General features: G+C 44.2%; 1 protein-coding gene and 1 long non-coding RNA gene across 2 annotated transcripts; both read right to left on the bottom strand.

Annotated features, from left to right (window-relative positions):
• Positions 1 to 4,836: 4,836 nt before the first annotated feature.
• Positions 4,837 to 6,838, bottom strand: LOC127321406 (7-deoxyloganetin glucosyltransferase). Its single transcript, XM_051350445.2, has 2 exons — positions 6,265 to 6,838; positions 4,837 to 6,174 (listed from the first exon to the last, which is right to left on the bottom strand). The coding sequence occupies exons 1-2, from the start codon at positions 6,773 to 6,775 to the stop codon at positions 5,201 to 5,203; spliced, it is 1,485 nt and encodes a 494-aa protein (XP_051206405.1). The 5' UTR covers positions 6,776 to 6,838; the 3' UTR covers positions 4,837 to 5,200.
• Positions 6,839 to 14,984: 8,146 nt separating this feature from the next.
• On the bottom strand, positions 14,985 to 22,495 carry LOC127321407 (uncharacterized). The gene is made up of 4 exons (XR_011748737.1): positions 21,628 to 22,495; positions 20,996 to 21,128; positions 15,488 to 15,616; positions 14,985 to 15,325 (listed from the first exon to the last, which is right to left on the bottom strand). It is a non-coding gene; the product is annotated as an uncharacterized lncRNA (long non-coding RNA).
• Between the last annotated feature and the right edge of the window lie 207 nt (positions 22,496 to 22,702).

The raw sequence follows: 22,702 nt of genomic DNA, 5'->3' as shown, positions 1-22,702 counted from the left end.
ATGTGGGGGGTGGCCGGCCCCCTATGGAGGAGTCCACTTGGGACTCCTCCCCATCTAGGGCTGGCCGGCCATGGAGGTGGAGTCCCATGTGGACTCCACCTTCCTTGGTGGTTTCTTCCGGACTTTTCTAGAACCTTCTAGAACCTTCCATAGAACCTTCCGCGACATTTTATTTCACATAAAATGACATCCTATATATGAATCTTATTCTCCGGACCATTCCGGAACTCCTCGTGATGTCCGGGATCTCATCCGGGACTCAGAACAAATATTCGAACTCCATTCCATATTCAAGTACTACCATTTCAACATCCAACTTTAAGTGTGTCACCCTACGGTTCGAGAACTATGCGGACATGGTTGAGTACTCACTCCGACCAATAACCAATAGCGGGATCTGGAGATCCATAATGGCTCCCACATATTCAACGATGACTTTAGTGATCGAATGAACCATTCACATATATTACCAATTCCCTTTGTCTCGCGATATTTTACTTGTCCGAGGTTTGATCTTCGGTATCACTCTATACCTTGTTCAACCTCGTCTCCTGACAAGTACTCGGTACGCGGACCGTGGTATGTGGTCTCTGATGAACACATACATATGCCTGCAAGACATTAGACGACATTCCACCGAGAGGGCCCAGAGTATATCTATCCGTCATCGGGATGGACAAATCCCACTGTTGATCCATATGCCTCAAATCATACTTTCCGGATACTTAATCCCACCTTTATAGCCACCCATTTACGCAGTGGTGTTTGGTGTAATCAAAGTACCTTTCCGGTATAAGTGATTTACATGATCTCATGGTCATAAGGACTAGGTAACTATGTATCGAAAGCTTATAGCAAATAACTTAATGACGAGATCTTATGCTACGCTTAATTGGGTGTGTCCATTACATCATTCACACAATGATATAACCTTGTTATTAATAACATCCAATGTTCATGATTATGAAACTAATCATCCATTAATCAACAAGCTAGTTTAAGAGGCATACTAGGGACTTCTTGTTTGTCTACATATCACACCTGTACTATTGTTTGGTTGAATACAATTCTAGCATGATATATAAACATTTATAATAAAAATAAAGATATAAATAATAACCACTTTATTATTGCCTCTAGGGCATATCTCCTTCAGTCTCCCACTTGCACTAGAGTCAATAATCTAGATTACATTGTAATATACCTAACACCCATGGCACTCTGGTGTTGGTCATGCTTTGCCCTAGGGAGAGCTTTAGTCAACGGATCTGCTACATTCAGATCAGTGTGTACTTTGCAAATCTTTACTTCTCCATCTTCGATGTACTCGCGAATCGAGTGGTAACGCAGCTTGATATGCTTCAGCCTCTTGTGTGACCTTGGCTCTTGTGCATTGGCGATGGCACCCATGTTATCACAGTAAATGATTAATGGGTCCAATGCACTAGGAACCACACCGAGCTCTACAATGAACCTCTTCATCCATACCGCTTCTGATGAAGCCTCTGAAGCCGCTATGTACTCGATTCTGTTGAAGACTTCACCACCGTGCACTTTGCTTGAGCTTGCCCAGCTTACTGCAGCACCATTCAATATAAACACGTACCCAGATTGTGACTTAGAGTCATCAGGATCAGTGTTCCAACTTGCATCGGTGTAACCGTTTACAACGAGCTCTTGGTCACCTCCATAACAAAGAAACATATCCTTAGTTCTTTTCAAGTACTTCAGGATATTCTTGACCGCTGTCCAGTGTTCCATTCCTGGATCACTTTGATATCTGCTAGTCAAACTAACAGCATGTGCTATATCCGGTCTAGTACATAGCATGGCATACATGATAGATCCTACTGCCGAGGCATAGGGGATATTACTCATCCTTTCTCTTTCTTCTGCCGTAGCCGGTCCTTGAGTCTTACTCAATACCTTGCCTGGTAACTTAGGTAAGAACCCTTTCTTACTTTCGTCCATTCTAAACTTCTTTAGAATCTTGTCCAGATATGTACTCTGTGATAGCCCTATTAGGCGTCTTGATCTATCTCTATAAATCTTGATGCCTAATATATATGATGCTTCACCAAGGTCTTTCATTGAAAAACTATTATTCAAATAACCTTTAACACTGCTTAATAGTTCTATATCATTCCCGATCAATAATATGTCATCTACATATAATATCGGGAATGCTACGAGCTCCCACTCACTTTCTTGTAAATACGAGGCCTCTCCATGACCTTTGTATAAACCCGAAGTCTTTGATCACCTTATCAAAGCGTCGGTTCCAACTTCTTGATGCTTGCTTCAGTCCATAGATTGAACGCTGAAGTTTGCATACTTTGTCAGCATTTTTAGGATCGACAAAACCTTTGGGTTGTACCATATACAACTCTTCCTCAATGTCTCCATTAAGGAACGCCGTTTTGACATCCATCTGCCAAATCTCATAATCGAAAAATGCAGCTATTGCTAACAAAATCCTCACAGATTTTAGCTTCGCTACAGGTGAGAAAGTCTCATCGTAGTCAACTCCTTGAATTTGTCGGAAACCCTTTGCGACAAGTCGAGCTTTATAGACGAGTAATATTACCATCAGCATCTGTTTTTCTCTTGAAGATCCATTTATTCTCGACAGCCTTTCGGCTATCGGGTAAGTCTACCAAAGTCCATACTTTGTTATCATACATGGATCCCATTTCGGATTTCATGGCTTCTTGCCATTTGTTGGAATCTGGGCTCATCATCGCTTCTTCATACGTCGCAGGTCCTCATCATTGTTATCCACAATCATGACATTTAGACAAGGATCATACCAATCGGGAGTGGCACGTTCCCTTGTCGATCTGCGAGGTTCGATAGTTTCCTCGTTCGAAGTTTCATGATCATTATCATTAGCTTCCTCTGTTGCCGGTGTAGGCGATGCAGTGTATAACTTCCGATCTTGCGCTACTCTGATCAACGAGTATAGATTCATCAATCTCATCGAGTTCTACTTTTCTTCCAGTCACTTCTTTAGTGAGAAATTCTTTCTCAAGAAAGGTTCCGTTCTTAGCAACAAAGATTTTGCCTTCGGATCTGTGATAGAAAGTGTACCCTATAGTTTCCTTAGGGTATCCTATGAAGACGCATTTCTCCGCTTTGGGTTCTAGCTTGTCCGGTTGTAACTTCTTTACATAGGCTTCGCAACCCCAAACTTTCGAGAACGACAGCTTAGGTTTCTTGTTAAACCATAATTCATACGGTGTCGTTTCTACGGATTTTGATGGTGCTCTATTTAAAGTGAATGCGGCTGTCTCTAATGCATAACTCCAAAATGATAACGGCAAATCAGTAAGAGACATCATACTACGAACCATATCTAAGAGAGTTCGATTACGACGTTCGGACACACCGTTTCGTTGAGGTGTTCCCGGCGGTGTCAATTGTGAAAGTATTCCGCATTTCTTTAAATGCATGCCAAACTCATAACTCAGATATTCACCTCCACGATCAGATCGTAGAAATTTAATCTTCTTGTTACGTTGATTTTCTACTTCACTTTGAAATTCCTTAAACTTCTCGAAAGTTTCGGATTTATGTTTCATGAAATAGATATACCCATATCTACTCAGATCATCTGTGAAGGTTAGAACATAACGATAACCACCGCGCGATGCTACGCTCATTGGTCCACACACATCGGTATGTATGATTTCCAATAAGTCAGTAGCTCGCTCCATCATACCAGAAAATGGAGTCTTTGTCATTTTTCCCATTAGACATGCTTCGCATCTATCAAGTGACTCAAAGTCAAGTGATTCAAGTAATCCATCAGTATGGAGTTTCTTCATGCGTTTCACTCCAATATGACCAAGGCAGCGAGTGCCACATATAAGTAGAATTATCATTAAGTTTAATTCGTTTAGCATCAATGTTATGTATATGCGTATCACTACTATCGAGATCTAATAGAAATAAGCCATTCTTTTGTGGTGCTCGACCATAAAAGATATTATTCATAAAAATAGAACAACCATTATTCTCAGACTTGAATGAATAACCGTCTTGCATTAAACAAGATCCAGATATAATGTTCATGCTCAACGCAGGTACATAATAGCAATTATTTAGGCTTAAAACTAATCCCGAAGGTAGATGTAGAGGAAGTGTGCCGACTGCGATCACATTGACCTTGGATCCGTTTCCAACGCGCATCGTCACTTCATCTTTCAGCAGTTGTCGTTTATTCTTTAGTTCCTGTTTCGAGTTACAAATATGAGCAACCGAACCAGTATCAAATACCCAGGTACTAGAACGAGAACCAGTGAAATGAACATCTATAACATGTATATCAGATATACCTTCTTTCTTCTTCTTGACAAGGCCGCTCTTCAGATCAGCCAGATACTTGGAGCAATTACGCTTCCAGTGTCCCTTCTCCTTGCAATAATAGCACTCAGCATCAGGCTTAGGGCCGTTCTTAGGTTTCATAGGAGGCGTGGCAGCTTTCTTGCCACCCTTCTTGAATTTTCCCTTAGACTTGCCCTGTTTCTTGAAACTAGTGGTCTTGTTGACCATTAACACTTGGTGCTCTTTCTTGATCTCAATCTCAGCAGCTTTTAGCATGCCAAAGAGTTCAGGTAACTCCTTGTTCATGTTCTGCATATTGTAGTTCATCACAAAGTTCTTGTAACTTGGTGGCAGTGATTGAAGGACACGATTAATCCCCAGTCTGTTAGGAATCACTATTCCCAAGTCACTGAGTTTCTTCGCATGCCCGGTCATGGCGAGCATGTGCTCACTAACGGAGCTGCCTTCTTCCATCATTGGCTGGATATGAATTTCGGCGGACCCAACATAGGAAAAAAAATCCAACTATAACTCTTCAACTTTATTTAGGGGGGAGCACCGGAGCAACCCTCGGCTTTCACATGGTTTTCGCAATTAAGCCTAAAAATTGCTGTTGCCCCCTCTCTTTAGCCACCGCTACTTCGGTGTGCTATTCTTCTTTCACGTGTTGACTTTCTCTTCTCCCGTCACACGCGAGTGGGGGTGTTGTGAAGTGTATATGTAGATTGCCTAGCCCTTTCCATTAGTTCGGACTTTTGGTTCAAGTGGCTAGTGCATGAAGCTTAACAACCTGCACATAATAGGAGAGAGAGTGGATTTCCTAATTTAAATGCAAATAAACGGTGGCTACATGCACGGGACGCCACATTTCCGTCTAGCCTGCAGATTTTTTACTTGCGGCCGTCAGCACATCCTTGAGCAGGCTATCAAAGTTGGCCAACGACCTGCCGCCAGGTTGCGTCGTTGCACGAAGACCGACCTCTTTCCATTCCGTTGCCTTCCGCTTCATCTCCTTCCCCACCTCACCTCCCATCGCCTCCCTTATCCTCGCCTCCACCACCTCCCGGCGCACGTCGTCGCCGACCTCCATCCCGACGCCCCACTCGACGCACGCGTAGCGGGTGTTGGTCTGCTGGTCGGCGAAGAAGGGCCAGCACAACATGGGCACCCCGGCGCTCAGCCCCTCCATGGTCGAGTTCCACCCGCAGTGCGTCAGGAACACGCCGACGGCCTCGTGCCGCAGCACCGCCTCCTGCTCGCACCAGGTCGTCAGGAGGCACCTGCCCTTGGTCGTCTCCAGGAACTCGGGAGGCAGCGTGGCAGAAGCTGCGGCGTCGCCCTTCGCCAGCAGGTCGTTCCTCACGATCCATAGAAAGTCGTAGCCGCAGTTGGCCAGCCCCCACGCGAACTCCAGCAGCTCCTGGCTAGACATGGTGGTTACGCTCCCGAAGTTGACGTACACCACGGACCCGGGCTCTCTGCCGTGGAGCCACTCGAGGCAGGAGCGGTCTTCTTTCCAGAGGCTGGAGCGTGTCGCGGCGAGCGGGCCGCCGCCGTCGGGGAGGAGCTGCTCGGCGAGGAAGTTGAGCGGGCCGATGGTGTAGACCGGTGGGAGGATGTCGCGCATGGCGTCGAGCGTGGGCTGCTCGAGCTCGTCCAGGGTGTTGAGGATGATGGCGGCCGCCCGGTCTGACTGCTCCACCTCGTGCATCAGGAAGTTGAGCAGGATGCCGTCGCGGTCCGTTGTGCAGATGAAGGAGGGGAAGTCTCGGAGGCGCATGTGCTTGCTCATCCCGGGAGCCCCCGTCACCACCGTGTCCAAGTACCCGTTCGTCAGCTGCTCTTCATCTGCTCAAACACACCGACATCAGTATGCCTGATGGTGACGAGACGATGTCATGGTCGAGGAGGACGTAGGAGTGCCTAATACGTACATACCTTTGAGAGGAGAGAAGCCCTCGTCCATGATGAATCGGAAGTTGCGGCAGCCCATGTAGCCGCAGGCGCTGGCGGTCCAGAAGAGCGCGCACGGCACGCCCACCGCCGCCGCCGCGTCCACGCAGAAGCTCATGATGTTGTCCCCCATGACGCAGGTCACCGGCGGCACCCCGGCTGTGCCGTTGAGGTCCTGAAGCAGCTTCTTGAAGTGCGGAAGGCAGGTGGTCATGGTGTAGTAGCAGAGGGACTCCGGGTGCTGCGTGGCGTCGGCGTCGGACGGGGGGAGGCCGTCGGGGATGGTGGCGAAGCGGAAGTCAGAGAGGCCCGCGACGGCGGCGGGGCCGCGGGAGCGGACGAGCCGGCGGTGGTTGTACTCGGTGTTGACGAAGGTGACGTAGAAGCCCTTGCAGTGGAGGATCTTGGCCAGCTTCATCATCGGCGTGACGTGCCCCTGCGCCGGAAACGGCAGGCACACCACGTGGAGCTTCTCGTCGGCCGGAACAGCACCCATGCCGCCGCCCGGAATGGTACAAACCGTGCTTTGCTGCAACCTGCAAGAGAAAAATGCGATCTTCCTTCTTGTAGAGTTCTAGTGGCAATGACCAGCATATATATATATATATATAGGTGCGGCCGTGCGGCTTGCGATCGATTAGTCGACCGTCCATGTGCGACAACCGACTATTCGCAGTGTGATGACCGGGACGATTTTTTTCTGACTATGTGCTGATTTTAGTGCTCAAGTCATTTCCGTCTCAGGCTCTTCTACTGACTATCGACAATGAAATTCGCCGGTTCGAATACTACCGACCATACATAGCTTGGACTGAGCTTGGGATGTACTGGGCCCTCCCATCCACCCTCCACTGCTCATCCAACGGTTGCTAGGAAAAGGAAAATCCGAAGCAATATTTAGCTGTTTGCACTGAATTTAAAGAAAAAACAGAAGCAACAGTTTTCACAGTTTAACAATCTGACAAAATCTGAAGCAAAACTGAACACAACAAAAGGATACTCCATTTATTCTCCAACACTAATCTGAACCAAAACTGAACCCAACAATCTAACCAAATCTGGAGCAAAACTAAACCCAACAAAAGGATACTCTATGCATTCAAACTGAACCAATATTACACAAACAACAATTTAACTATATGTAGCACTTACCATTAAAATTGTCCAAAACGTAGGCCTAATTCATTTGAAAGCTTAACAAATAAGCCACCCTCTCACTAACTTCTTCTATAAGCCACCTGGCTTATCGGTCAAAGCTCCCCAAGTAATAAGCCGAGTGTGGCCTATGAGAGAAGTTAGGGAGGGGCGACTTATTTTTTAAGAAAGCAAAAAAACAAGAAAATGGGCCTTAATATTTAAAGAAGGTGGCATTTTAGCACTCAAATCTGTAGCAACGAATTCTATCATTGAACAATCATTTTGCATACTTAACAATTAGTCAATTTCACTTGTAGACTTCGGCTTAAAAAGACTACAATTAACCTCCAAAAATACTAAATTTGGCCACAATATCTTTTTTTTAAGGAGCATATATTAATATCACGGAGATACCAATTAGACTCAGCCTCTGCAACAGCGCATTGCCCTAGCGGCATTACAGATGCACACAGCTAAAAAAAAGAATAACAAAAAGGAAAAATCCCGCTACAATGATCGATTCCTTGAAACAACAGTCCAAAAACCACCAGGACAACACCAGAAGTACAAATACTACAAAACCGACGCCTCCAATATCCTACATAATCAACTTCTAGATACTAGAATAGATTTCCATCATATAGACTATCATCATGAAAAGTAGAAGTTGTTGGTAGCTAGGTAAAACTGTCATTGGCATTTCATTCTTCACGCACTAAAACATCTAGTACTAGTTGACTTAGGGCACTTTTTTTTTACTTTTTGAAGTAGTAACTACGCCACTGACACTCTTATTCCTGCTAGACCACTACCAGTCTACCATCAATCAAAATTATGCTAAGTTTTTTTAAATCTTGACTTGTTGTCTTTCTGTGCTCCTTGAACTAGAGAAGCAGACTATATGTGCTACATGGGGCATACCAAGTTAACTACTCTCTAAGTTCCATATTTTTTGTCACAAATTTCGACCTATCTATTGACAAAATATATCTAGACACATCTAACTTTACGATTAGAATTAGAACTAGCACAATACACGCGCGTTGCTACGGTCTACGATTTACCAGTTGTTCAATACATGTTTTTAGCAAAATAAATAGATTTTAAAGTTATTGGCTTGAAATGATCATTAAAACACGTCTTCATTAAAACATATGTTTGTTTCATAGTTTAGGGAAATACTTTTGTATGCCTGTGCTTTGCCGTGTCCCATTAAATTCCACAACAACACAAAAACATGACTAATGTGAGCATCACAGACCTTGATAGTACAGTTGAGCATCGTGAGTGCCAAGATGGAATTGATCGGACCTGACGATATTTAGACATTCCTCATGAAAAAATGGTGCAGCAACATAATGTAACTCTGAACTAACAATACAATCAACACGCAGGGAAAGGGAAATTTGTTAAAGCAATAAAGTACATTCAGCAAGCTATTAACAAGGTAACAAGCTTCTATTACCAAAGAAATGGTAACCTTTTCAGTGAGATAATCCGGATTTTGCATTGTTCAATTATCTGATCTAAGTAAACACAATGAAAACACACTGCCATATTTAACACCTACTTCTGCAGTGCTCATAACCCCTACACGCAGACCATCTTCCCCTCGTCGGTCACCATCGGAGGCTTTTAACAGATAAACCTCCCACAAATGCTCTCAGCGACCTGCAATCTAGTCCATGTTACAATCTTAAAGATAATTAAATATCATGTGTATGTCCATCAGTTAGCAACTTAGCATTTGATACCAGATTAAAAATAGGAATTCTCACGGGAATTTGATCTGTTTAGTGCTTCAGAAGAAGCAACATTTGGTTATTTACTTGGAGGATGGTGGACTTCATCGTTGTATTCCCACTAACAGTGATTGACTACCTGAGCAATACCATTGCAGGCTCTGTAATCCATGTATTGCTCTGCCCATGTGACCAGCTAGAAATACATACTTACCATAACGTATCAATGATGGGTAGCCATTGAATTTGTTCTGTTTAGTGCATCAACAGAAGCAACATTTGGTTATCCATGTGATTTTTTTTAACACGGTGGTGCTCCATGTGGTCGAAGTGAAGCATCCCAAGGCCCGTCCGCAGGATTCCAAGGCACGTGAGCAGCAGAACTTGAGCTTGCAACCTTCATCTCCGTGCGCCGGCTCTACAACCAGAACAAAACCTAGATGGTCTTGAGGAAGAGCTTCTTGCTCAGCTCCTCCCACTGCATATCATTTGGCGGTTGCACTCATGGAAGAACCTGCGCCAAAAAAAAAAAAGCACACACATATGCGTGCATGATCAGACTGTCTGTAACTTTACAGACAACCTCCTTCTCTCTCCTCATTCTCTTTCCTCCACATCACCAAAATCACCTATAACTACCTTTTACAGACAGCTGAGTCATCACCATTGTACATGCCCTAATACTAATAAATAAAAGATTATGGAACGGACGGAGTACAATGGAAACTGAAACCGACTCCTAAGCAAACAAGGTATCCAATTCGCATTGAGGCTCCACCATAAAACCGACATAGGCAAGACCAATACTAGTTCGTCTCGGAGTTGTATGACCGATCCATCGAGTCCGCCTGGGATTGCACCCCACGTCCTTTATATACCCTGTGTGCAGCTTCCGATCATCCAACACACGGATCGCAACACACGGATCGCACAGCAAACCAAAAAAGCGCCGCTCCTCGATCTCGTCGGCCGATCAAGTAGCGTTTTCTGCAGCTCGCGGTCCTCAGCTCCGTCCTCATCTCATGGCGGGACTGAAGCCGAGCGTCAACCACTTCGCGTCCCTCGACCGGAACGACCCCGGCGACAAGCGCCTCAGCGACTTGGACGCGAACACGGGGACACCGGCCCTCAGTCTCACCCAGGAACTATTCGGCAACGCCTACCCTTCTGCTCGGGACTACATAATCGGGCGAAATCAGCTGGAGAAACAGGCCAAGGCGATGAAGCACGCCGCCAAGGTCCAGGCCAACGGCGCAGGCGCAAAGCGAGGTGGATACAACAATGGATCATCTCGACAGCAGCAGCAGCAGCCCGGCATGTCGGGTGGATACAGGAACGGAGCATCAAGGAGGCAGCAACCTGTTGCGGCACAAGGCATGGAGACGCCGCTGGCTCCGACGCCGCCACCCAGCCTATATGACATCAACGAGTTCCCTTCGTTGAACTAGTTTAGACGAGTAGCTTTATTTATTACATATTCGTACTTATTCGACATGTTCTCTAGTTGGCTGTGTACATCATGCTCTTCTTTGTGTCTGGCTAGTTTGCTTCCTGTACTCCCCTATTTTACCAATCTAACAATTCCAAGTAATCGGTACTCACCTTTTTAGCGGGAGAGGTATCATTTTCGCAGCAAAATTATGAATATTAACAGTTTATCGGAAAATATCAAATGTATTTGTACAGAGGAATTCAAACACACTGGTTTGGTGGTTCTCACATAAAATGATCATAAATAAATAAGGGGAGCATTGAGCGTCCCCGGAATCAAAACTTGTGATCCCCAGGTGGAGAGGAGGACATGTGTCCTCCCAACGGGTCAAAACGAGGAGAACAAACGTCCACCGACTAAATTTCCAACTACCCCCCCCCCCCTCCCCCAACCTCTGCCAAGATTTTTCGCTCCGGGCTCTGGCGACCACCAACCTCCTCTCGTGCCACAACCCCGTTTCGAGGGACATGCCACCGCATCTGCAGAGGTCCTCTGGCAAGGCTCCTTTGGAAGCAAGGCTCATAGCACTTCCATCGTCGCCTTGGAAGCACCTCGCTTGCCGCACCACTGCATCCCATGGATGTTGCCTGATGATAGCCGTTTGCAGCACCAGCCTAGCCCTTGGGAGCATCGTGTTGGTAGCAACAACATCGTCGAACGTTGGGAGCAACGCAGCCCTCCGCCAGCAGCATCGTTGTTGGCCCATGGGAGTAATGCGGCCCTCCGCCGGCTGACGTTGCCGTCCCTTGGGAGCAATGCAGCCCTCCGCCGGCTGTAATGCTGTCAGCCCATGAGAGCAGTGGGGACCTCCGTTTGCAGCAACACTGCCTCAAGCTGGAAGCTACGCCATTGGCCCGAGGGAGCAACGTGGCCCTCTGCTCGCAGCAATGTCGTTGGCCCGTGGGAGCAACTGCTGCGCCCACCGCTGGGAGATACACGGCCCATCCTTGGGAGCTATGGTGGCCACGGTTGGTAGCAGTTCCGCTCTCTACTCGCTCCTGCAACGTGCGGTGCCAGTAGCAACGGGTGCTGGTTCGCATCACCAGATGCGCCCACCTCGAGGCACCATCCCTCGACAGAGGGAAGGATCTGCTTGGCAGCCGCGCCAGTGATGGTCGCATTGAGGCGGAAAGGAATGTGTCAAAGAACAAACGGGGAGCGGATGGAGAAGAAGCACGACGCCGACGTACATGGAAGTGGATAGAAGTGAAGCACGGCACCGGCGGACAGGGAAGTGGATAGTAGCGAAGCACGGCACCAGCAGAGTCCTCTTGCTGCTGCGTTTTTGGTTGATGAAAAATATTCGTTTGGGAAGAAACGTGTTGGGAGGGAGAAAAGGAGATAGGAACATGGTGGGACCCGCCACCTACTGGGATGCGTGTAACATGCTGTAGAGGATATACAGCGAGGCGGATGATGCCACAATACGATACCGCGGGGATATACAACGTTTTCCAGTAAATAAAGGTTAGGGCATCGCCCCCATTCCGGACACCAATAGTTTCCGATCTAGTTCGTTTGTGGTAGCCCGTGGATCGGTTGGAGGCCCATGTATATTTGGGGTGTTTGTGCACCTATAGGCGCCTGATGACGTTGGGACTCAAAGTGCAGAGTGTTGTGGTCAGCAAAGAATTTTCCTGACAAGGGTGACTCGAGGGTTTATATCGAACTCTCGGGGAATTAGGAAAGAGTCGCCTCCGTTCCTCTACTTATAGCAAGTCTGCAAAGTAAAGTAATGCCTTGTGTCCCCAACTCCACCTTATGGTGTCAAGCATAAAATTTCGTATTAGTAATAGTAAATAAAAGGGGTAACACACGTAAAGTAAAATAAAAAATAAAGTAAACTAAGTGAAAGCAATAGAGATATTTTTTTTGGGGTTTTATGTGTTAATAAGTGAACTAAATATTTTTGTATTTCTAGACTAAAAAATTGTTGCAAATAGAAAGTAAGATAAATGCAATGGAAATGTGTTTCTTATGACTAAAATTGGACTGGGGTTCATGGATTCACTTGTCTACTCTCTTTTTTAAAGTTGGAGTGGATAATAGCAATACATCAATGAGATTATCCTACAGGAATTAATGAAATAAAAACTGCATTGGTGAAGTTATGTTTATAACTGCGTTGATTTGACAGTGCTGACAAGGTTACATTTTCAGGGAAGATGGGCATTTGACCGTTTGTCAAGAAAAATTCCAGCTGCAAAAAAAAGTGACAATAGGTCAAGAGGAACATTGAAGACAAAGTCAATAAAGGTGAATAGGGAGGTTATAAGAGAGTTTATCATGATCAACGGTTTGCCAGCTATCGAAGTCGTTTGGCATGCAGAAGATGTTGAACACACAATTCTGATCTAGCAATACAATGCAAAGATTCACATCTTTCCTATGACCAAGCATTTGGAGAAGCTGCAACCAATATTGGACTAGTTGTCAAACTAATTCAACAACAACCAAATATCCAAGGTTTGAATGTGCTTGATCTTGGGGTTTTCATGTCCTTACAGTCTAACAGATTCAAGAAGTCGTAAAACACTAGAAGATCTGATTAAAGATGTCCAGGAAGAATTTGATGATTACAATTCTTTTATATCGAATAGGAATTTCCTAAGCCTCCAGGCATGCATCATTGATGTAATGAACCATGGAGGAGAATATGGGTATAATATTTCTCATGGGCACAAAGATCTATTGGGAAGGCTACATCAGTTACCTAAAAGGCTTAAATGTCATGTCAAACCTTATGAGAATACCTTCAAATTCTTGGCCAAGTTGTTCACTCAGTTGTGTGGTATTGTGTATGTGCTGTTAGAACAAGCTATGTTGTTAGTGTGTTTGACTATGTTATGTTGTTATAGAACAAGCTATGTTGTTCTAGGTCATGAGTATAGGTTGTTTATGTGTAACTGGATGTTGTTTGTGTGCTTGAAAATGTTATGTTGTTAAGTTAATACAGTAGATTAAATCATGGTTTCAGACTCCTAGGTGAAACATTAATTAACTGGATTAATTATTCATGTTGTTCAAATTAATAAGCACTAATTTAACAAGACCACAAGCTCTAAATTAAATGCACACGTACTGCGAAAGTACTCCGACAAGCACAAGCACTGAAATACATTTAAAAACTGCAAGTAACTACCCGAAGTTGTACTTGTACTAGTGCAACTACTAATTGTGCTCATGAACATAAATTAAAAGCACATTAAAGAAACTAGCAAGGCCGCCGCGCCGTTGAGGTAGCTAGTAGTTGAAAAATAAATGATGCTTTCACACTAAATTACAACAGTCACTAAAAGTGTGATATATAACGGGGGGATATCTTCATCTTGTAGTAGTACTGAAAGGAGGTTACGATATCATATTTCCCGAACTTATTTATATTTCCTGATTTTTCTCAATTTGTCACACCGGTGAATTTTATGCAAGCATGTGTTCTGCTTAGAAGAAATATCTTCATGTTTCCCTCTACTTCTTGGGCTGTCGGTGATCAAATCAATGATTATACTGCCGAGTATGCTCAAATCAATTAATATGCTGCCCTCTTTCTTATTAGGAGACATGCATGCAAGCTCTTTCCCATCTGTCCTATAAAACGGGAAAATGAGACAAAAACTAAGTAGCTTAATTGATATATATAAATATCATATATACTACTACAGCCACACTAATTTTAATCCTGGATTCCTCTCTCATATTTAGCACAAGATATGAGAAGAAAGGGTAAAAAATTATATTGAATAGTGCAACAGCACCAGCAATAAAAATTAAAACAGAGAATAAAAAACTTAGGGATATCATACCATACAATATGGATTCCTTCTCTGAATTAATCCATATTCAAAATATTCAGAAGCAGCAAAGAAATATGTTTCTTGTATTATAAAGTAGAATCCATTATGAGACGGGGGAGGACCTCGACTTGAGAGAAATTCAGAAGCGGCAAAGAAATATTTTTCTTGTATTAAAAAGTAGAATCCATTATGACACGGGGGAGGCGCTTGGGCAATCGATTTGGAAATGAACAAAAAGTTGGGCCATGCTCCGACCAGCAGTCAAGTGGGAACCAAAGATTCCAAGACTTGACTTTGCTGGGGTCTCGGATCACACTATGTGGTGAGCTACTGTGAGGACCTGGTTCATCTATATATGTAATGTGTAAAAGGTTTATTGATATATAATGATGTAAATAATTTATTCCTTGTATATATGGGAGCTCGTGCGGCAGATAAAGTTTTATTTCCATATTTGTTGAAACAAAAATAAAATGATACCGCAAGAAATAGTTTTGTGTAGTTTTATAAATAATGCAAAGAGTCACTCAGTAATAATAGTAAACCGCAAGAAATAGTTTTTTGTTACAAATAGATACTATAATACATTTATAAATGCCTTAAGGTGTTATGAGATCATGTACCAAAGTAACCATCTTCGCTAACAACAAATTCGATATATCATAAAATCAACAGTGAGTTTCAGTACTGGAAACATGTGCCTGTATTCCTCAATATATGGCATAATTAAAAATATTATTTGTGTGTCAACTCTTTATTTACATGCTTTCCTGAGTATCCATGTATGTCTCTTTGCAGAGCCATGCCGCAGACCTCTTTTCCCCCTTTTTAAGGGCTCCTGTTTCAGTCTCTATAATTCCTTTTCCAGGTGGACATTTAGCCTATAGCATAGGAGAAAATGGCTGATCAGAATCAGTTACAACCAATCTGCATAATCACTTTTCTCTATGATTCTTTAAGGAATACAAATGATTTCTCAAGAAATAGCAAAACGAATGAGCTTTTCATATTGTACTGTGTGTTGGCCTATGCAAAAGACATACCACAGATACCTTTTCCGTAAGTGCTAGCTTACACAAATGATAAGCTTGCTGCTTGACATTTTGTATCTTGGTCTCCAGGATGAGTGCAATAATACCTTTCTTGATAAATTTGTAATGACAAATGTATAACTGTTTGATGAAAAAATATATGTAGAAGACACGGTGTTCCTATTTTAATGACAATACACATACTTGAAAACCAACGAAGTGTAACATGTACTCAATGAAAGGTAGCGAAAACCGCAGTAGATACCTAACTTTGTATGCTCAAGAAAAAGGGTGAAAGGACAAATGGATGTAAAGCAACTGAAGCAAGACCAGAATGAGCAGGTTTAGAAGCCAGTGAATGAAAACAAAAACAAAAAAGGAAAAGGCGGCATACCTTCAAGTCATGATTTATTTGAATACTCTACATATTGAGGCATAATTCACGTGACCCTAAACCAACCGGAAATCCCATCTCGGTTATTGATGGTTCAAAACATCAATGAAACAGGAAACTTAAGCACATCAGTACCAAATCAAGTATAATAATATTATACATGGATACTTAGCTACTTGATGTCAGGGTTAATTGGTAGTGTGCTGGATTTCTACAGCAATAGGTAAGTGGATATAAAAATGTGTGGCATTACATGGATACTTAAGGGATTGATATTGCGGCGTATTGAGAGTGTTTAGACTTGCTAAATCAGTAGGTAGAGGGATAACATTTTAAATGGTTTTTTCGATGGCAGGTGCTGACACAATAGATATCTCGATGCAAGACTGTCTACTTCATCAGTTTGAATACTTATGTCCTTCTATTTTCAGGTTGGCTTACATGTTGGTGTAGGTGAGCTCTTGGTGTTCGCTGCAAGGAGAAAACTTCAGAATTAACTTCTCGTGTTCTGCTGAAACCCATTTTATTTAACTGAAGCTTACTCTAAAATTTGAACTAACAAAGAACTACAGATGTACGAAAGTATAGAAGTGGCAGACGAAATAGAGAAGCACATGATACTTAGTTCTATTTAACTTGTGAGTAAATTAGTTGTTTTTTCTATATTCGGTGTTGACATGTGCGGTTGCAGCAATTCAGTTTTGGAAGATTTAACACAGTAGGCAATAAAAAAGGGTTGCAGTTCTAGTATACTATACACATTGGATTACATACATAGGGGAAGCTACTGACATCGATGTACATTTACTTCAAAAAATAGGGAAATTGATTCTTAGAAGCTAATATGAAAGTGTAAGAGGAAACATAGCTTAAACACGGTAAAAGGTCAGACATCACTACTTATCATACATGCGACCAGTTATACTACAGTTTATAGAAACATGATACAGGTCCAACAGAAAGGAGAAAGAGCATGGGTAGCAAATCATCTTGAAGGCTGGTCAGCACTTAACGGTACACAATACTTATAGTATGTGTACAGGGGCTACCATTCTTCTCTAGTGGAGTAGTCTTTAATCCATTCCTCAGAAGCCACCCTTGAGACGCCACATAAAATTGTCCATGAGAAAAGACAGGCTTTTGTTTATCTCTACTATTAAGAGCAAATTGGTGAATGCCTGGTGTCACATTTTCAGGATGGACAATAATACCCCCACGTCAATATACCAAAATATACCACCGCGCACCCTTTCCGCCTCCCGTTTCACGCACGCAAACAACCACGGAATTTTCTCCTCATATTGTGGATCGGCCCTTTTGCTTCGGTCAGAAAGTTAAGGTACGTGATTACTCTAATCCCTATCTCTATGGCCTCCTCTCCGCACCTAGCACATTTGTTGAACTAATCAAATCTCAATGCTCAAATGATCATCCATTCCGATGCCACAACAGGACCTTCCAACCCGGTGGCACTCACGCTGCAACCTCCTGTCCCGAGTAGGTGCGGCACGACGCCTTGCGCTCGATCTTGAGCCTCTCCATCGCGTCGGTGAACGCTCCGCATCTGCTGGCCACGGGACTGGCGCCGTCACCGGGGACACGTCCGGGCTGAACTGGGCCCTCGCGACACTTAGCAACATCGTGGCCGCCTGTCCCGAGGGCCGGCGCGCGAGGAGTCGCGTCCCGGACGCGCGCGGTGCCCGTCCACCAGAGCGTGCTCAAATGGTCCGACAAGGCTGTGTGCCAGGAGAAGGCCACGTACGTGCTGATGGTCTGGCGCACCGGAGCTACGGCGACCGCGTAGCGATGGCTGAGACTAGCGCCACGTCCACGCTCGTGGGCACAGTGCTGGCGCAGAACCGTTCATCGATGATCCGCGTCGACAAGGCCAAGCAGGCCACCGCTCATACATTTTCTCCCATAACGAGCATCATAGCAAATTACTAGGCTGAAGCATAACTGCTGCGGAAAAAAGAAGATCCATCACGTGTGAAAGCCTACAGGGTTTCTTCTGTACGCTATCAATTTACCTATCTATGAATGATGGCACTTAATGTTTGCAGAAGTTTCTTTCCCTCATTTGGTTCTCATTGATTTGTTACTGTGAGTTAGGCAATTAGTGGTCTAATGCAACATTTTGGTAATGTTAGGCACTTAGGCTCTTAGACTGAATAAACTAGATTCCCTCTCGGTCGACTATGAATTGTTTCTCATGACTCCCGAGTACCTTTACCAAAATATAGTGATGCTCATCGTATATTGGTAAAAAATATAGTTATAATCGGTGGTGTCAGCTGGTAAAAATACTAGATTAAAAACTTTGTACGTCAAAAAGTTCGTTTAGTACGTTAAAAAACAGGGTCAAAGCTAGGTGGTGACCGAGCAAAGTTTCGTTGTCTGACCGTGCTGGCAAAGAACTCCTATCATCTGGAAGTGAGCATGGGGAGAAGGAAAAAAAGAAAGCGCATATCACACGAAACGAACAAACCAGAGAGAGAAAGAAAAAATAAATCAACGCAAAGCACGCTACCTTACTCCCATCGCCGTATAAAAGAGATCACGGTAACATAGGATCGAGCCATTGAGCGGCGGGGATGGATCCAAGGGCAGCATGGTAAGAGTGAAGCAGGTCACGCCAGGAACCTGGCGGAGGCGTGACGCTATGGTGGGGCGAGGGTGCGAGATGCATCATTCATGGGGTTCGACCGAGGGGTGAGCAGCGCTACGAGACGCGTGGCTCAAGCCTGCTGCATGGAGCTACGGGTGGTGGCCAGTCTGTAGGATTCGAGGGCCGCTGGGACATGGAAACAAGGAGCTCATGGCGTTGTTGTTTTGTGAGAGCCTCCATTCTGAGGAACCCGGCGACGGGGTGAGGGATCAATAGGAGAGCAATGGGGAGCGCTTGGGAAAGCTTCGCTAGGATGGGACCGGGTGTGTGCGCTCACGCGCTCACCCGTGAGCGTATTGCGCACGGTGTGTTGTGTGTGGCGGCGGGGTTAGTGGGGAGAGAGGCACTTCAAAGGGTGGATCCCCTAACGCTAAACCCTAAACCCTAAACCAGTTAACGCTAGCGACACAATAGTTGCAGGCTTGCAGCATCAGGGAGGTCGATGTGCTCGTGGAGACGACGACCGGATTTCTTTCGTTCCGGGCATGTGAATGGCGGGTCCACCCACGTGATGGAGGTGGGAGAAAATGTCTTGGATGCGTGTTGTTGATCGGACGAAGGCGTGCACTGGGTTGCCCCGATCGGACGGCTAGTGACCCCGGGGATCGGGGGATTTGATCCCCCGGGAGACGCTCAGCACTTCCCCCGTTAGATATGGTTTGTTGAGATTAATCGGTGAATCCATCCTTTGGTAAAAAACAAAAATTGATCGATGGGTCGTAAGCACGTGCAATGCCCCTGCGCTAGATTTTCTCCTTCTTTTTGTGGTACGGGGATGGTTGTTAAAGCTTGCGCCCTGATTTTTAGTTCAGGGAGTTTACGGGAGAGAGGAAAACATGGGTGGTGTGTTGTTTGTAATCTCTTAGAGGTGTGACACCGTCAGGCATTCATAATGTTGTGCGAGAATACCTTAGGCGCGTTGAGGGAGAATGTCTCTTAAAATGAGGGATAATATGTATGTACTTGCATTTTATACACATTGGATTAAATTATGTGAAGTAAATTTTAAATATTTTTAAATACTATATGATTTTTTATCTACTTAAATATTTATGTGCATTGTTTGCACGTGTAACATGTGTGTGGCACTAGAGATAAACGAGGAAGCCGTGGCAAAGCAAGGGCATTCCACTAGTAGTCATAGGATAGCACATCCTCCTTGTACGCCAGCCTACTGACAAAACTGGATTTCTAGCTGTCTCCTTCGGTGAAACGAACCAGTAAACATATTAGACCTAGGAAAATAAGAACTCGTCGAACAAAAAAACCGAGTACTACAGAATCTGTAACACAGACTGGGTATTACCGACGCTGTAGTGTAAAAGGCCACCTTGTCAATGGATCATTCAACACTATCGTTGGAATACACACTATAAACCTGTGTTCTTTTGTTGCATTTGACTGACACAGTTCACACTTTAAATAATGAAGGAAACTGGGCAATCAAATGCAACAACTATATATCAATAGTCCATTCACGTGAATGAAAGGACATGGGAGAACCATATAAGCTATAAATGTTAAAACATACGGTAAGCCAAGAGGCGGTCACAGAAGTAGTCAAAATAGCAAGCTGGAAGTTTACAGCTTGGGACTGTATTTGATTTACTCATCTGTCCAGATAAATCTTTCCATCTACTCACCAGAATTGAATTTCAGAAAAGAACCTCTTTCAGAAAAAAAACCTAAGGTACGTAGGGGAACAATATAAATCAGACGGTATATTTTAGCCTTAGCAGCACTACGAAAAGCAAAACATAAACTCATGAGGAGTGGTTTGCACTGCTCGGCATAGCTCCAGGGCCAAACAATAGTGCCTACAAAATACCTAGTAAAACACAGTGGCATCGCTATATTCACCTAAAACAATATAAATTCATCCATCTAGGTAACTGAGATTTCTGGTTACAGACTTACAGTATTGATCTGAAAACTAATATAACAATGATTTGGGAAATTGAGATTTCTCATAGATCTTTGTCATATGGGAACCATCCATAATAGTATGAAGAACAATTGTCTCACCAGCCTCAACAAAAGACAAATGCGCACTGTAAGTAAATAGCTATACTTAGAACTTGGAAGGCACAAGGATTGCACCAAAGTTCGTGGCACATGTAAATTGCCCTGAAAATTAATCCCAGGATTAGCCTGGTCTGTCAAGGAGGCTAACAACCCATGCTAGGAATACAACACTTCCTTACGTTCCAATATAGATATATTATCACTACATATGACCAAGTACATCAGATATCTCTGAACAAATAGAAATTAAAGAGAACTGAAAATGGTAGTCAAGAGAAGCACTCTTTTCTGGCCTCTAAACACATACGATTTGCTTAAATTTTAGTTTTTTCCTTCTACAAAAAGGCTCTCTAAAATCTCACGATTGCGAAAAATATATAAGAAGGTCATGCTATCACAAATATTAAAAATCTGCCTACTAAGATATACTTACAGATCATGTCGCATATTGCTTGCCAGCATTGAAGTAGTAAAATTCTTCAAGGAAGATGCCATGACATGTACATACTGGCAATGTTCTGTTGTTCTCACGCTTCCTAAGGGACATGTATCTGTCTGGGAAGTATCTACATCAGAAAACTACTGAGGTTAATAATTATATGAAACTAAGTACTTTGGCATTTTATAACAATGTTGGAAGATTCATTTTTCCGATGACGTTAAAAGAGTGGAACAAATATGAGCTAGTTTGATTGTGTTTGTTTGGGAGAAGAATTAGGCACTTGTACTCGAACGGCATAATGTGCATATATAATACAGTCTGTCATGTACGAAGCTGAACTGCAATGAGCTTGGAAAGAAAATGAGAGAATCTATTGGTTGCCATAATTTTTATTCGTACAGAAAAATAATTATTAAATTACGTAATGTGCACACATAATACAGGCTGTCATGTACGAATCTGAACTGCAATGAGCTTGGAAAGAAAATGAGAGAATATATTGGTTGCCATAATTTGTATTTGTACAGAAAAATTAATTATTAAATTGGGCTTAGTTTCAGATTTGTTTCCATGTAGGAGTAGATAAAATAGTGGGCAGTAGGGTTGTGTGTTGAGGGACATACCTCGCATTCAACAATGATAAAATCCAGTTCATATAGATTGGTTCGTGGATTCTCCACTGATGGCCTCGATGCAGCACATCTTTCAGTAAGGAAGACTGAGTGCGTGCCTTTGCATTTAACCTACATACACGAAAATATTTATCATCGGGATAAAGATTGAGATTGAGCTGTCAGTACGGATACCCAGATACATAGCAAAATATACAGGGATGGTGAGAGCTTATCGTAGTACTACAGATCGAAATATAGATGCGGTAACAGCACGATTTGACAAACGAATTGAAATACAAAGAGGATGAGGAGAACAGAAAAAACAAAAGATCAAGTAGAAGCAGACCTATCTGTCGACCCTGTTGATCCTTGGCCAGAGCGAAGCGGCCTTGGCTTGCTTCTCACGGCGGCGCGACTTCTGCCGCTTCAGCCTAAGGGGGACGCACACTTACTCGACGAACCGGTGAAGGTGGCTCCCAGCACGACGCAGATGGTGGCCGGCGGCCACGCCGCCGCTCCTAGCGGCGCAGGCTCCCAAGACCCGGCCGTATAATGTGGGGGCGTCGGCGACGCTTGACTACCTCCTCTCGGCGACATCGGCTCCACCCTCTGATGCCCCCGTGTAGCTCCTCTTGGTACGTCCGCCCGATGCATCGGCCCGTGGCCACGGCTGCCAACGTCCAGCCAGGCGGAGCCCTCGGAGCGCAGGCGCACGACCTTGCGGCCATCTCTCGCTTCTCCCGAATACACTAATTTGGGGGAAATTGAGACGGCCTCGGGCGGGTACGGGCCACCGAGGGCTGCGGCTGCGGCCGCGGCGGCGAGCGGTAATACGGCGCCAGAAGGTGGGGCGGCGCTCGTGAGGGAGGAAGAAGAAGGGGAGGATGGCGTGGGTAAAGCAGAAGGCAATTTCTATATGTAAATGTTGGTCAAAGCGGTGCCTCCACATGAACTGAACCCCACCACGAATAAAAGGAGGAAGACAAAAAAGACAGCTGCTCAGAGGATCGAATAGGCTACACGTACCCGGATTTGAAACACCCATAACAAAATAAAGTCTAGCAAAGAACAGTAAACCAAAAAT

Source organism: Lolium perenne, chromosome 1, assembly GCF_019359855.2.
Source record: "Lolium perenne isolate Kyuss_39 chromosome 1, Kyuss_2.0, whole genome shotgun sequence".
NCBI lineage: Eukaryota > Viridiplantae > Streptophyta > Magnoliopsida > Poales > Poaceae > Lolium > Lolium perenne.
Note: the sequence above shows the minus strand (reverse complement) of the source record. Positions and strands in the feature narration are given on the sequence as shown.

Bases quoted from the DNA above. Each gene is read 5' to 3' on its own strand.
- LOC127321406 (XM_051350445.2), bottom strand. From the start codon at position 6,775: ATGGGTGCTGTTCCGGCCGACGAGAAGCTCCACGTGGTGTGCCTGCCG. The intron at 6,175-6,264 runs GTATGTACGTAT...GTGTTTGAGCAG, and splicing joins GGGCTTCTCTCCTCTCAAAG to ATGAAGAGCAGCTGACGAAC.